Source organism: Bison bison, unplaced genomic scaffold, assembly GCF_000754665.1.
Source record: "Bison bison bison isolate TAMUID 2011002044 unplaced genomic scaffold, Bison_UMD1.0 scf7180017864284, whole genome shotgun sequence".
NCBI classification, from domain to species: Eukaryota; Metazoa; Chordata; class Mammalia; order Artiodactyla; family Bovidae; genus Bison; species Bison bison.
The window spans coordinates 1421565-1433323 of NW_011494856.1; the positions used below are offsets into that span (position 1 = coordinate 1421565).

Genomic DNA, 11759 nt, shown 5'->3' on the forward strand with positions numbered 1-11759 from the left:
CCCGGGGCTGCTCACCGCCTGCTCGCTGGCTTCGGGGCCTTCCACTGCCCCTCCCAGAGGCCCCACAGGGCCAACATGAAGCCCAGCTGCTAGAGCACCCGCCCTTGCCTCTGGGTTTCTGGGGCCTCAGAATGGAGACCGTGAGGCCTTCTCATGGCCGCCCCAAATCTCAAGAGCAGCTCCAGGGCACTGACACAAGGGACCAGGGAAGCAGAGGTGGAGGTGTGCAAGAGGAGAGAGGTCCGCTGAGGCCTGCTTTCCCAAGACGGCCACTCGCTGGTTCTTCGCTATGTTGTCCTCACACTTGAGCCTGGCTGTGCCCTGCCCACGCAGCCCACCCTGTCCCTGCACTCTGCAGGTTGGTCTTGGGGCCTGCTCCTCCGCCCACTGGCTCCCTTCATCAGCAGCGCTGTGATGCACTGATTAATCTTGGCCCCTTGTTCGTCTCGGTGTCCCCAGTGCCTGGCGTAGTTTAGTAAAGAAACATTGCCTGAATGGAAAGAGGGACAGGTGAGCCACCAAAGATGCCAAGCCCGTGTGAGCTTCTCGACTTTTAGAGCTCTGGGCCACGACTGGTGGCCCTCAGTGCTCTGTGGAGAAAGAAGGAAGGGTCGTTGTGAAGACCTCCTGGACGCTCATCAAACTCTCTGTGGCATGTGAGGCTGATTTCTACTTCTACCCTCATCCTCTTATAAAATGGAGTGTAAGTGGGGAGAGGGGGCAGAGACTAGTTAAGGGAGGTTCTGGGACTTTCTGTAAGACCTTTAATAACTCTGATTTTAAAAAAGGGTAAATTAAATCTGTACTGAAACATCAATTTACCCTGAGTAAATTAGCAAAAATATACAAAATACCCACTGCCCATGAGGATATGGTAAAACTGTTACCCAGTTGGTGACAGCAAAAGCTGGTTCCACTATTCTAAAAATCAATTTGGCAAATATTTTTAAAATCATAAAAATGTATCTCTTAACTCAGTTTCTGAACCTCTAGGAACTGAAAATTTTACTTGGGGGGTGGGGGTGGGATAATACAAAATAAGAAAAAAAGTTCTGTTACAATATTCATGACAGTAATATTGCATTTGTAATTAGCAGAATATATTGGAGGGCAGCCTGGAACACCACCAACAGCAGGGCCTGGTTAAGAATGATTCATCACCTTGAATATTATCGCCCCACTGCTGAGGAAGGACAGTAGGGTCCCTCTGGACAGGGGCAGGGGCAGGGGCCCCTCCAAACCCAGAAGAGGCCTGGCAGGCAGCAGCTGCCAGTAATGTTCCTGAATTAATAATTCTGTAGCAATGCAAGAAATTTCCACAGATGCAGTGTTAAATGAACAAAAGAGGACACAAACTTGTATCTGTGCCACAGGCTCGATTGTATATAAATTATCTACATCCTCGAATGAGAGCTGGAAGGAAACAGGGAAAAGTTTTACTCAGGAATTGAGGCTGGCTGTGCCTCACTTTGGGGTTCTTGTTATTGTCGGTACAATAGAGTTTATACAAGATAAAGAAACTATATATTTTTTCTCTAGGTTAATAGTGTTGGTCCAGAATCCCAAGGGCCTTGTTCCCTGGACCTGGGAGCCTGGATTCAGCTGAGATGGGCCTGACGTTGCCCAGGATGATGCTGAGCTGCCTTGGAAATGCTCTGTGTAGTACAGCCATGCTGAGAGTGGAGCCAGAGGGGACTCAGAGTCCTTCCATTCTCAGCCAGGACACAGGCACATGCCCTGGGGGCTCAGGGCAGGGACAGAGAAAAGTAGGGGGACGCAGGTACAGGGAGGGGCACCCTGAAGCAGGATCTTATAGGATGTATAGCAGATGGCACCCTCGTGTAAGGATAGGGAAGAGGCTCCTGGTAGAGCTGCTGGACTGGAAAGGGCCTGGACTGGCTGGGGGAAGGACAGAGCTCATGGGGTTCCACAAGGTAACCCGAGTGAAGAAGGATGGAAGCGGGAGGAAATGGAGCTGTCCCTTGGGCACCTCAGACTGTTCATTCATTCATCCATTCAGCAAACGTTAACAGCGTGCCAGCTCTATGCCCGGTGCTGTGCTGGGGCCTTGCAAATTCTCCTAATTCCATCCTCTCAACTACCCAGGAGGAGGGAAGATTAGGCCCACTTGTAAATGGTGGCTGAGAAAAGTGAAGAACCATTCAGGAGCCCAGTGTGACCCAAAGTCGACTGCTAAAGTTGTTCTTTAAGATTTAGGCTCTGCTCTGTCAAGGACTCAAGGAATCCCAGGTGGGCCAGCACTTGGCCAGATAAGGCCTGTCCCAGGGGATCCCCGCTAGGGACTGGGCTATGGAGGCAGCCTACAGTGAGGGGAGCTGGAAGCATGCAGCAGGTTTGGTGTGGGCCCCTCACAGGGTTTCCTTTCCCCAGCTTCTGGCTCAGAGTTCTCATCTGCAAAATGACTAGACAAGCCTCTTCTGAAGGGAAGAGCATCTGGCACCAGACAACCTCAACCCATCTCTATGAAAGTGTGGCCCTCCTGAGACTGGTGGGAGGTGGTACTGCATGTCTATCCGAAACACAGCTCCCAGAGGCTGCTCAAGCAGGCCGAGCTAGGCCCCTCTGCTGCTCTCCACCAGGGCTGAGTGACTCAGCCCTACTGTGCCTCCATCCCCCTGCCCTCCCCCTAGTCTCCAGCAGCCTCCCTGGACCCTCGCCCCTGCCCCCCAGGCCTCCTCTGAGGCACACCCTGCTCTGACCTCTGAGAAGCTGACCTCCTGGTCTGGAGCTCCTGCCACTTTGTTCCAGCCCTGGGGGAGGTGGGGGAGCCTGACAGAGGAGGGAGGCCTGGGAAAGAACAGAGTGGGTGGGCCTGCAAGAAAATAAGGACCGGTGGGGAGATGAGTGAGACAAGACAGGGGCCAGGGCCGACACACAGACAAGCAGACAGAGACAAACTGGATAAACACTTCCCAGGGCTTCAGGGGCCGCCAGCAGCCTCCCGCGCCCAGAGCTCTCTAGGAAGCTCTGGACTGCATCTTCAACAGCTTCCTGGGCACCACCCCCTGCACAGCCCACAAAGCTCACCCTGACCATGTTCACTTTTGCTGTATTACCCAACCCCAATGCCCACCCGCCTCTGCTCCCCTCCTGCGCCTGGAACCTGGGATTCCGCTTGGCCATGACCTTCCCAACAACCTCCCTTTGCCAGACTCAGGCAGGCCTGACCATCCTTGCTTGGACCACACTGCAGCCACACCTTCAACACTGGTTTCCTGACTTCCAGGTCGAGCTGTCACCTGCGGCCAGGAGCTTCTAAAACCCAGTGATGGGAATTCCCTGGTGGTCCAGTGGGTTAAGACTCTGTGCTTTCACTGCTAAGGCCCTAGGCTCGATCCCTGGTCAGGGAACTAAGATCCCACAAGCCATGTGGCACAGCCAAATAAAATAAAAAATAAAACCCAGTGATGATGGCACTGCCCAGCCTGAAAGCCTCTGCTGCTTCTCCCGGACTTCAAGATCAAACCCTAAAACGTCCTCCCCACTCTGGCTCAGCCTCCTCTCCTTCCTCACCCTGAGTCCGCACCCACCAAGACCTGCTCAGCCTGCCACCTAACTGCTGTTGGGCCCCTCAGGTCTTACCCAGATACTACTGCCCTCCACCATGCTGTCACCCACATCTCCCTTGGTCTGAGGAGTCACGGAAGGCTGTCACCATCTCCGTCAGTCTCCCCACTAGGACTTCAGAGCAGGACTCAGGTGTGATCCATCCCCAGGCCCCAAGCACCAGCACAGAGGCTGGTAGAGTGGGTGGAGGCATGAGAAGAGGTTTGCTGAACAAATAAATGACTGAGACAGGAAAAAAAAAGGTGGGAGGGAGAAAAGGACAAGTAGAGACATACAGGCAGAGGTAGTAACCATCACAGACAGGGATAGAGTCACCCTAAGGGGAGACTTGGAGACCCAGAGCCAGGCCCAGAGGCAAAGACAGGAGGCTGCAGGGAAGCAGGCAGGGGAAGACCGAGGCAGAGCCAGAGCTGAGCTGGGGGGGCGGAAGCCGCTGGGAGACAGCTGAGGAGACATAATTGGATCAGAGACAACTCTGCTGCAGTGAGGGGGTGTGACTCACACACACAGAGTAATGCCAGACACAGAAACACACACAGTCTCACACTCAGAGGCACAGACACACACAACCTCAGGTGCACGTACAGACACACACACACATTCAATATGGATTGAATGACCCTTATCAGGAGCCCTGCCCCTGAGGGGCTCACAGTCTACCCAACCAAGGACCAGATCATACACACAGGCACCCTCAGTCCAGCTCCACACACACAAGGCCCAAATATAGAAGGCCAGACAACTCCCATCACATCATCCTGTCTTCATAACACACAAACACCATCTGGTATCTTATGCTTGTCTCCCCCTCAGGATGTAAACTCATGACAACAGGGTCTGATCTGTTTGGTTTGCCACTGAATTCCTGGATATACTTGGTGTATAGTATGTTCACCATATAGTATGTTGAATGAATGAAGACTGGAGACACACAAGGGAACTCCATCCGCTCTGGTTGTCAGGCCTCTGCCTTCAGACTTAACACTTCTCTGGTCCAGTACCAGGCCCAAGGCAATCTAGAAGAGTCCAAAACTAGGAAGGGGGCATCAAGGAGAGGCTGGAGGGGATTCTCAGAAAGCCAGGGTTAGATGACAGGAAACTCAAAGAATGAGATTAAATGGCCCAGGCGATGCAGAGGACACCAAAGGTGGGATTTACCCCTACTTCCCATGGAGGAGGAAAACTTGCAGGCATTGTTCAACTGCCCCAAGACAGAAGGATTCTAGACACAGGTCGGAAGCAACAAGCAGCTGCCTTCGGGGAGCCAGGCTGAGAGATAGGGAGGCAGTTGTTATACTAAAGCCCCAGAGAACAGCTCCAGCTGCCCAGTGCCACCTGCCCAGCCTCTCTTTAACGACAAGTGAGAGGGGTCTGTATTTGGTGTGGGACCCACCACTAAGTTCTGGGCCGGATACTTTCCTCCACGGCCTGTGTTTCTGCAGCTCCAGGGGTCCTGGAGCATTGAGGCCAGACCAAATATGCTTGAGAAGACAAAGTGAAGCACGGGGGCCCAGGCACCTCAAGCCCAGTGCCTGGTCTGAGCACCTTTCCTCTCAACCTGTTGAGGGGGCGGGTGGGGGTGATGCTCACCTGCCCAGGTAAGGGGTAAAGGTAAGAGAGCAGGGAGGGAATAGAGTCTCTAACTCCATTGGTGGTTGCTGGTCCCTCATTAACAGACTGGAGAGGTCCAGCTGAGGTCCAAGATCCCTAAAGAGTGCCAGGCCTCCGGGGTCATGGCACCCACAGCCCTGGCTCCAGGTGCCTCTACCAGGCACAGAGACACAGGGGAAGAAAGAAAACCCATCTGTCTCCAGGACTGCCTCCTTTCTCTCATCTCCTGAAACTTTAAAGACTCTCGGCTGGAAACTGAGCTGGGGTTCGTTAAAGTTTAAAAGCCAGAGGCTGGGGAGCTGGTCGTGGAGGCACAGAGCCAGCCTGTGGGCCTGAGGGCTCTTCTGCGCCCAGTGTGGACTGACTGAAGGCACCCCCCAACACCAGCTCCTTGCTCCCGGGGGCTGCACAGTTTATCCTATCTCACATCCCAGCCTGCACAGGAGTTATGCTGTAACCACCATGTTGTCCCTTATCCCTCCTAAATCTTTCTGGAGGCAATCCCGTGCTCCACTCCCCACAGGCCCTACTTTAGTGCAGGCCTTGGCATGTCTGTGCAGACAAATAGAGCGGCATCTTCCTCCTACCACCCACCTTGTCTAAAACCCTCCCCAGTAGCCTAGAACCTTCGGGACCCAAATTCAAGAGCCTTGATCTAGTTGTCTAATCCCCTCCACCCCCCTGAGTTCCAAACCCCACAATATACCACCTGCAGTTCTAACATTGCCCTGTTTCCTTCCTCGGGGGCCTTTACATAGCTCTTCCTTTGTATGAAATGTTCCCAGTGCTGTCAAACCTGTACTCCTCATTCTCAACCCAATTCCAAACCGATCACCTGAGCATTCCTCCTCTGAGAAGCCTTCCCTGGTCTCCAGGGATGGCTCAGAGGCCCCCTCCAGGTCTCTGCAGCTCCTGTGACAAGTGTCTGTTCCAGCATCCTGATTTCCCTCTTTGTCTCCAACCTGAATGAAGGGCCCAAAGATAGGCAGGCCAGCACAGCTGCTCGCATGTGACAGATGAGGAAGCTAAAGCTGGGGCAGGGGCAGCAATCTGCCCAAGGCCACATGGCCAGGACCCTGAACCCTGTTCTCTCCCCCTGTAGGAAGGACCTCCAGGAATACCTCCCTAAAGCCTCCAGCCAGCTCTGACCTTTCCTGTCTCTGATTTCTTCCACCTGAAGATCCAGACCCCGACTTTGGGGGGCAGCTCTCTGGGAGCCCTGTTTCTTAAGGACAGGTCTGGACAACTTCCTCCAGCTGCCCCCAACACCAAGTCAGAGCTAGAACCATCCAGGAATCCAGGCCAGGGGTTATCAGGACCTCAGCCTGGACTCGGAAGCCCCATCTGGGGACCTCTCAGACAGCACAGACCAGCAAGGCTTTAGCTCTCCATCCTTACCCTGTGTCCAGTACTGCAGACACCCTCACCATGGCCTAAGGCCAGGCTCTACAAACCACCTGCCCAGCATCTTTCTAGAGAAATAGGGAAACTGAGCCCCCGAGGGGGCAGAAGCCCAGCCTAAACTTGAGCTCACCAATCCAAACCCCTAAAACCTGCCTCTGCCACCACAGATAAGAAGACTGACCCAGAAAGGTAAAGTGAACCCCGAGGTTACACAGTAAGGACCGGGCTCTTGCTTGGCTGGGACCCCTCCAGGGTGCCCTCTTACAATGACACAGCACAGGGAGAACTAAGGCAGGAGAGAGGGGTGGGTTCTGAGCGACAGGGTCCAGGAGATCGAAGGGCCCAGTGGTGCTAATGAGCAGGCCCGAGACACTGAAGTTATCCTGGCCTTGGAGTCTCAAGGACCTGGGTTCTGATCCTGCCTCAGCCGCCTTCAAGCTGTTTGACTGCACAAGTGAATTCCTGCCCTGAACCTCAGCTTCCACATCTGTTCAATGGAGTTCGTAAGACACTTGTGAAGATTCAGTGGAAAGACATGAAGAAAATCCCTGGCCCTGTGACTGTCTCCACCATCCCCATGACCCTTTTGAGTCCCATAGACCATTAAGAGTAAGAAGGGTCCTTGGAGATCCCTGAGATGATCCCAAATTTCACAGGGGAAGAAAAAGAGGTGCTGAGAGAGGACAGGGCTGAGCACTAGCCTAAGAGCTTGGAACCCAGGAGGCTGTGGTATGGAAGCAGGTGGACAGTGAGACAGGTCAGAGAGGGTCACCAAGCTTTCTCCAAAGGGGAAGAGGAGCAGTCGTAGGACAGGAAGTCAGAAGAGATAGGTCCCCACTGCTCAGCTTCCTGTGGCAAGAGGAACCTCAGGTTCTCAGCCATGCTCCCCCAGGAGACTTCATACCCCTGCTCCAGCCAAGGCCCTCAAGGCCCCTACTCACTGGGACCCACTCCTGCCTCAGTCACTTGCCTGTGAATATCTGCCTCACGCAGTGGGCAGGGAGCCATCTGGAATTGTCAGTCTCTCTCCACCCTCTGGAGGTCTGGCCACCCTCTGCCTCTCAGGTGGCTAGGTGCACAGCAGGATCAGAGAGTACGTGAGCATCAGGACAGGACCAGGCCTGCCATGCCATGCCATCCCCGGCTTTCTGTCCCCTGTGCCTCATCCCTGTCCATGGGACCCAGCACAGGTACTGAGTCTAGAGGCTCTTGGAGCCAGGAGAGCCCCATGGCACAGATGGAGAAAGAGCCCAGAGAGGGCAGGGATGTGCCCACAGTCACACACAGAGCAAAAGAACACCATAACCAGGACTGGACCTCAGCCCCTTCTCCAGCTGGCCCTGCTTAAATAAATGACATCCCCCTGGTTTCCCAATTCTCTCCTCTACAGCAGCTCTGAGGAAGCCTGGCCCGGGCACTGAGAGACCTGCATTCAGGTGCCCAGCAGCCCCCTGCCCTGGGCCCAGGATCCATGTTTAGCATCAGCCTTTGGGACATGGCCTGACCTCACAGGAGGCGGTATCTGCCTCCTATTTGGTGCTCAGAGCACTATGCAGGCGTGGGACCAGGCCAGACCAGAGGGAGGGAAAGGGCAGAGGTGGCCTCCAGCAGCTCTGTCCCTTTCTTCTGGCTCCAAATGCTGGGCCAGAGCCACAGTGACTTCCAGGAACCTCTGGACACAGGGGTAGGGAGAAGATAAGTCTGGGGGAAGGGGGGTGAGGTAGAGGAAATCAATCAGGTAGGCAGCTAGGTGGCTCCTCCCCCATGCTAGATTCACGTGCACAGGGCATGTCCAGCGGGCAGCTGGCTTTCCCAGCTCAGGGGGCAGACCAAGAACCGGCTGCAGGGAGCAGGGAGCTCAACAAATACCTGTGGTTGAGTCCCAGTCTCCTGGAGTGACCCTGGGAACTCTGGCTTCAGACCTGCCGTGTGACCTTGGCAAGCCACTCCTCTTTCTGGGACTCAGCTTTTTCATTTATCAACAGGAATGGGATAATGAGAACACCATGTCCTTCAGAGAGTTACCAATGGGGTCAAATGCCAAAATGTTAACAAGATGTGAGCCCAAGTGGAGAGAGGCAGCGGCTCTGGAGCCAGGCTGCCCTGGGTTCCACTCCTGCCTCAGCTACTGTGTGACCTCAGGCAAGTGACCTCACCTCTCTCAGCCTCAGTTTCTTTGTAGCTTGGAGATAAGCCTACTACTGCCCCGGACTGGTCTGAAGGTCAATCAGGCAATGGAGACAAATGCTCGATTCAGAGCAGGGGTTCTTATCGGAAACAAGATTCCTGGAGTCTTGGGGATGGGGGAGCTTGGAGACCTCTGCCTGTCCCCCAAAGCTCCACGTGGCTGTGCTGAAGGGATCCGAGATCTCGAGATCACCTTCCTTCCCTGAGCCAAGGCCCAGCACCCTCCTTAGGCCCCAGCTCTGCTCACCTCCTGGCCCCAGCCCCCTTCACTGTGGGGAGCACAAAAGAGAGAACTAGGCAAGGAGGCTAGAGATCTGGGTTCCAAGCCTGGCTTGGCTGGGGCTTGGCTGTGTGAGCCTGGGCTAGCCCCTGCTCCTCTCTGGACTTGCACTCCAGTAAGGAGTGAATTTGAAAGGGGGATTGCAAAGGCACCTCCAACCTCTGCTCAGTCTGATAGGGAAGGAAGGTCAAGTGTACGCCCTAACTATAAGCCAATAACACCACAGTTTTCCCAATCCCCTCTACTCTCAAGGAAGAACACCTGACAAATCTGATATGGCCACAAGGGGTCTATTGTGGAGGTCTGGCTTCCAGACTCACCAATTCCAGTCCTGGACTGGGCTGGGTTTATTCATTAACCAAGCCAGATGGAGGAGGCAGCTCCACTCTGTTGACACAGAGGGTGGGAGTCCCAGGCTCAGTTCAGACTTTCCCCTACCCTTCCTTCTGGAGAGTCAGCTTGATGGGGAGATTATGCTTCCCTACCCCATGGCACAGGCCAGCCTAAGTCTTTCCCAGGTTACAGGCAGGAAAACAACCTTTTTCTCACAACAACTTTGCTCACTTTATATTCAATTTGTTCCTTCATTTGTTCCTTCTTTCCATCTTTCATTTAACCAACATCCCTGCTGGGCCTGTGTTGGAGGCTGAGGACTCAAAGGATAGGATGTGTCCCTGTCCCTGGAGAGCACTAAGCTGGAACATGCCAGTGGCCCTGCCCTTCCTGGCTCCTCAGGCTTAGACACAGGTCCAGCTCTGGGGAAGCCCCCGGCCCAGGGTCCTCAGGCCCGGGTAGAGAGTCCCAGAAAGGGAGAAAAGGAGACAGACGTGGGAACTGGGAGAGAAAAACACAGATAGCCAGGGTGCAGACAGAGAGTCAAGAAGGGAGCAGGGAAGGCAGAACGGGTGAGCCAGGTGCCTACGTGGGGACAGAGGGACAAAGCTCTAAATGACTAAGACAAAGTGAGACAGAAAGGCCCAGGGTCAGGTAGGGAAGGTCAGACATCTCTGGCCCTGTTATGAGGCCCTGATGCCAGAGCTAAATCCGAATCCAAGAGCAGGTCCCAGGCAGGAGGGGCTGGAGAGGGGGAGGGCAGGCGTGCTCTCCAAGTCCACTGCTCTGCTCCCACCTCTGCCGGCTTCCACCACAGAAATACACTTCTCCATGTGTTTGAGAAGGAGAGCGGGAAGGCTGAGGCAAGACAGAGGGGAGGGCACAGTCTACTGCCAGGAGCCGCGGAATGGAGATCTGCTGCCTTGAAAAGTGGTACTCACAGCAATGCCAGATGTGTTGTGTTGGAGGCAGTCACTGAGGCCTCTCATCAGAGTCTTCACTAGCCTATCCCCCATCTAGTCCCCCAGGGGAGGTGGGCTCACAGGGTCCCAAGCCCCAAGCCGGCCCTCCTTCGACAAAGAGAAGAAAATCATGGGGTTGTGAGGAGTGGAGTGGATGGCTGTGAGAGAGGCCAGCTATGCCTGCATCTTCCCTGCCTCTGCTGGCCTACACCCTGGTCCCTCCTCCCCCAGCCTGCCGGCCCAGCCTGGCCCTGTGTGAGGCAGGGACATCTAAGCCCTGCTTTCAGGATCTGCCATCCAGGATCCTGAGTCCCTGCAGGAGAGACTCAGGGGACAGCCAGGAGGGAAGAGGGAAGAGCAGGGCATCAGGCAGGAAGAAGTGCAGAGAGTGTGGAATGAGACCCAGTTCAGGCTGAGAGAATCAGGAATTCGGGACTGAAGGGCTCAGTCTCCCACCTGAGATGACTCAAGTCAGGACCTGATAAAGGCTTCAAGGGCAGAGGGCTCCTTGAGCAAGACCATTCTCCTAGGTGGGCTTGGCAGCGGTCCACCTCCCTGAGCAGGCAGGGGCTGAGTGAGTCACACCCCCTGTCTCCAGGCCTCAGCTGGCCCATCTGTGAGCTGGGGGCTTGGCCAGCAAACTGTGCCTCCTGGGTTCTCGCAGGAGACTCTGAGGTGCACAGCCAGGTGTCTGTACCCCTGCTGGAGGACCGGGAGACTCCCAGTCAGAGGGAGTCAGGGCGCAGTGCCGGCTGCACCTGCTGCGGGGCCACCCTACCTTGATCTTGTGCAGGGTACGATCCATCTCCACAGCCTGCACCCACACAGACACACCAGCTTTGCTGTAGGTCAGGTTCCAGCCCGCCTCGGCCTCACACTCTGACCGGAAGCTGCGGAAGTCCTGGTCGTCGGGCACCTGGACGCTGTCGCGACCCAGGACTGGCCGAGGCCCCGGGGGCTCTGGGGAGACAGCTGACTGCTCCATGGGGAGGCCCAGGGCCCTGGTCCTGGTCCGGCTCTCCTGGGTCCTCCGCGGAGGCTCCGACAACGTCGACGCGGCTGCAGATGCTGACGCCACCTTCCAGGGACCTGCAAGACCGGTTTGGGAACCGGAGTCAGAACGCTGCGGGCGCGCGTGCGGCTGTCCGGGGTCCTGGCAGGTAGCGAGTTCGAGAGAGGCAGGGGCTGGCCCCCTGGCCAGAGCGTACCGCCGCCACTGGGCAGTACGCCCCTCTCTCTCTCCGCAAAAGCGCGACCTCAGACCGCCGGGGATGGGAGCCGGAGTGGGGGCTGCGTATCGGGGTGCAGGGGAAGCCCGTCGGGACCCGGGGGAGGCCGGGACCCGAGGTGACGAACGGTCCGGTGGGGTCCGCGCAGCGCTGGCCGGACTGGTT

The 11759-nt window shown here is 55.7% G+C and overlaps 1 protein-coding gene across 2 annotated transcripts in view; it reads right to left on the reverse strand.

The window, feature by feature from the left end:
• STARD10 (StAR-related lipid transfer (START) domain containing 10) overlaps window positions 1-11759 on the reverse strand; it is a 33918-nt gene that overhangs the window by 11726 nt on the left and 10433 nt on the right. For both annotated transcript variants that reach the window (XM_010849501.1, XM_010849500.1), the window contains exon 2: window positions 11144-11454. In XM_010849501.1, coding sequence (XP_010847803.1) covers window positions 11144-11350 — 207 coding nt within the window. In that variant the 5' untranslated portion in view covers window positions 11351-11454. The remainder of the gene's footprint in view (window positions 1-11143; window positions 11455-11759) is intronic.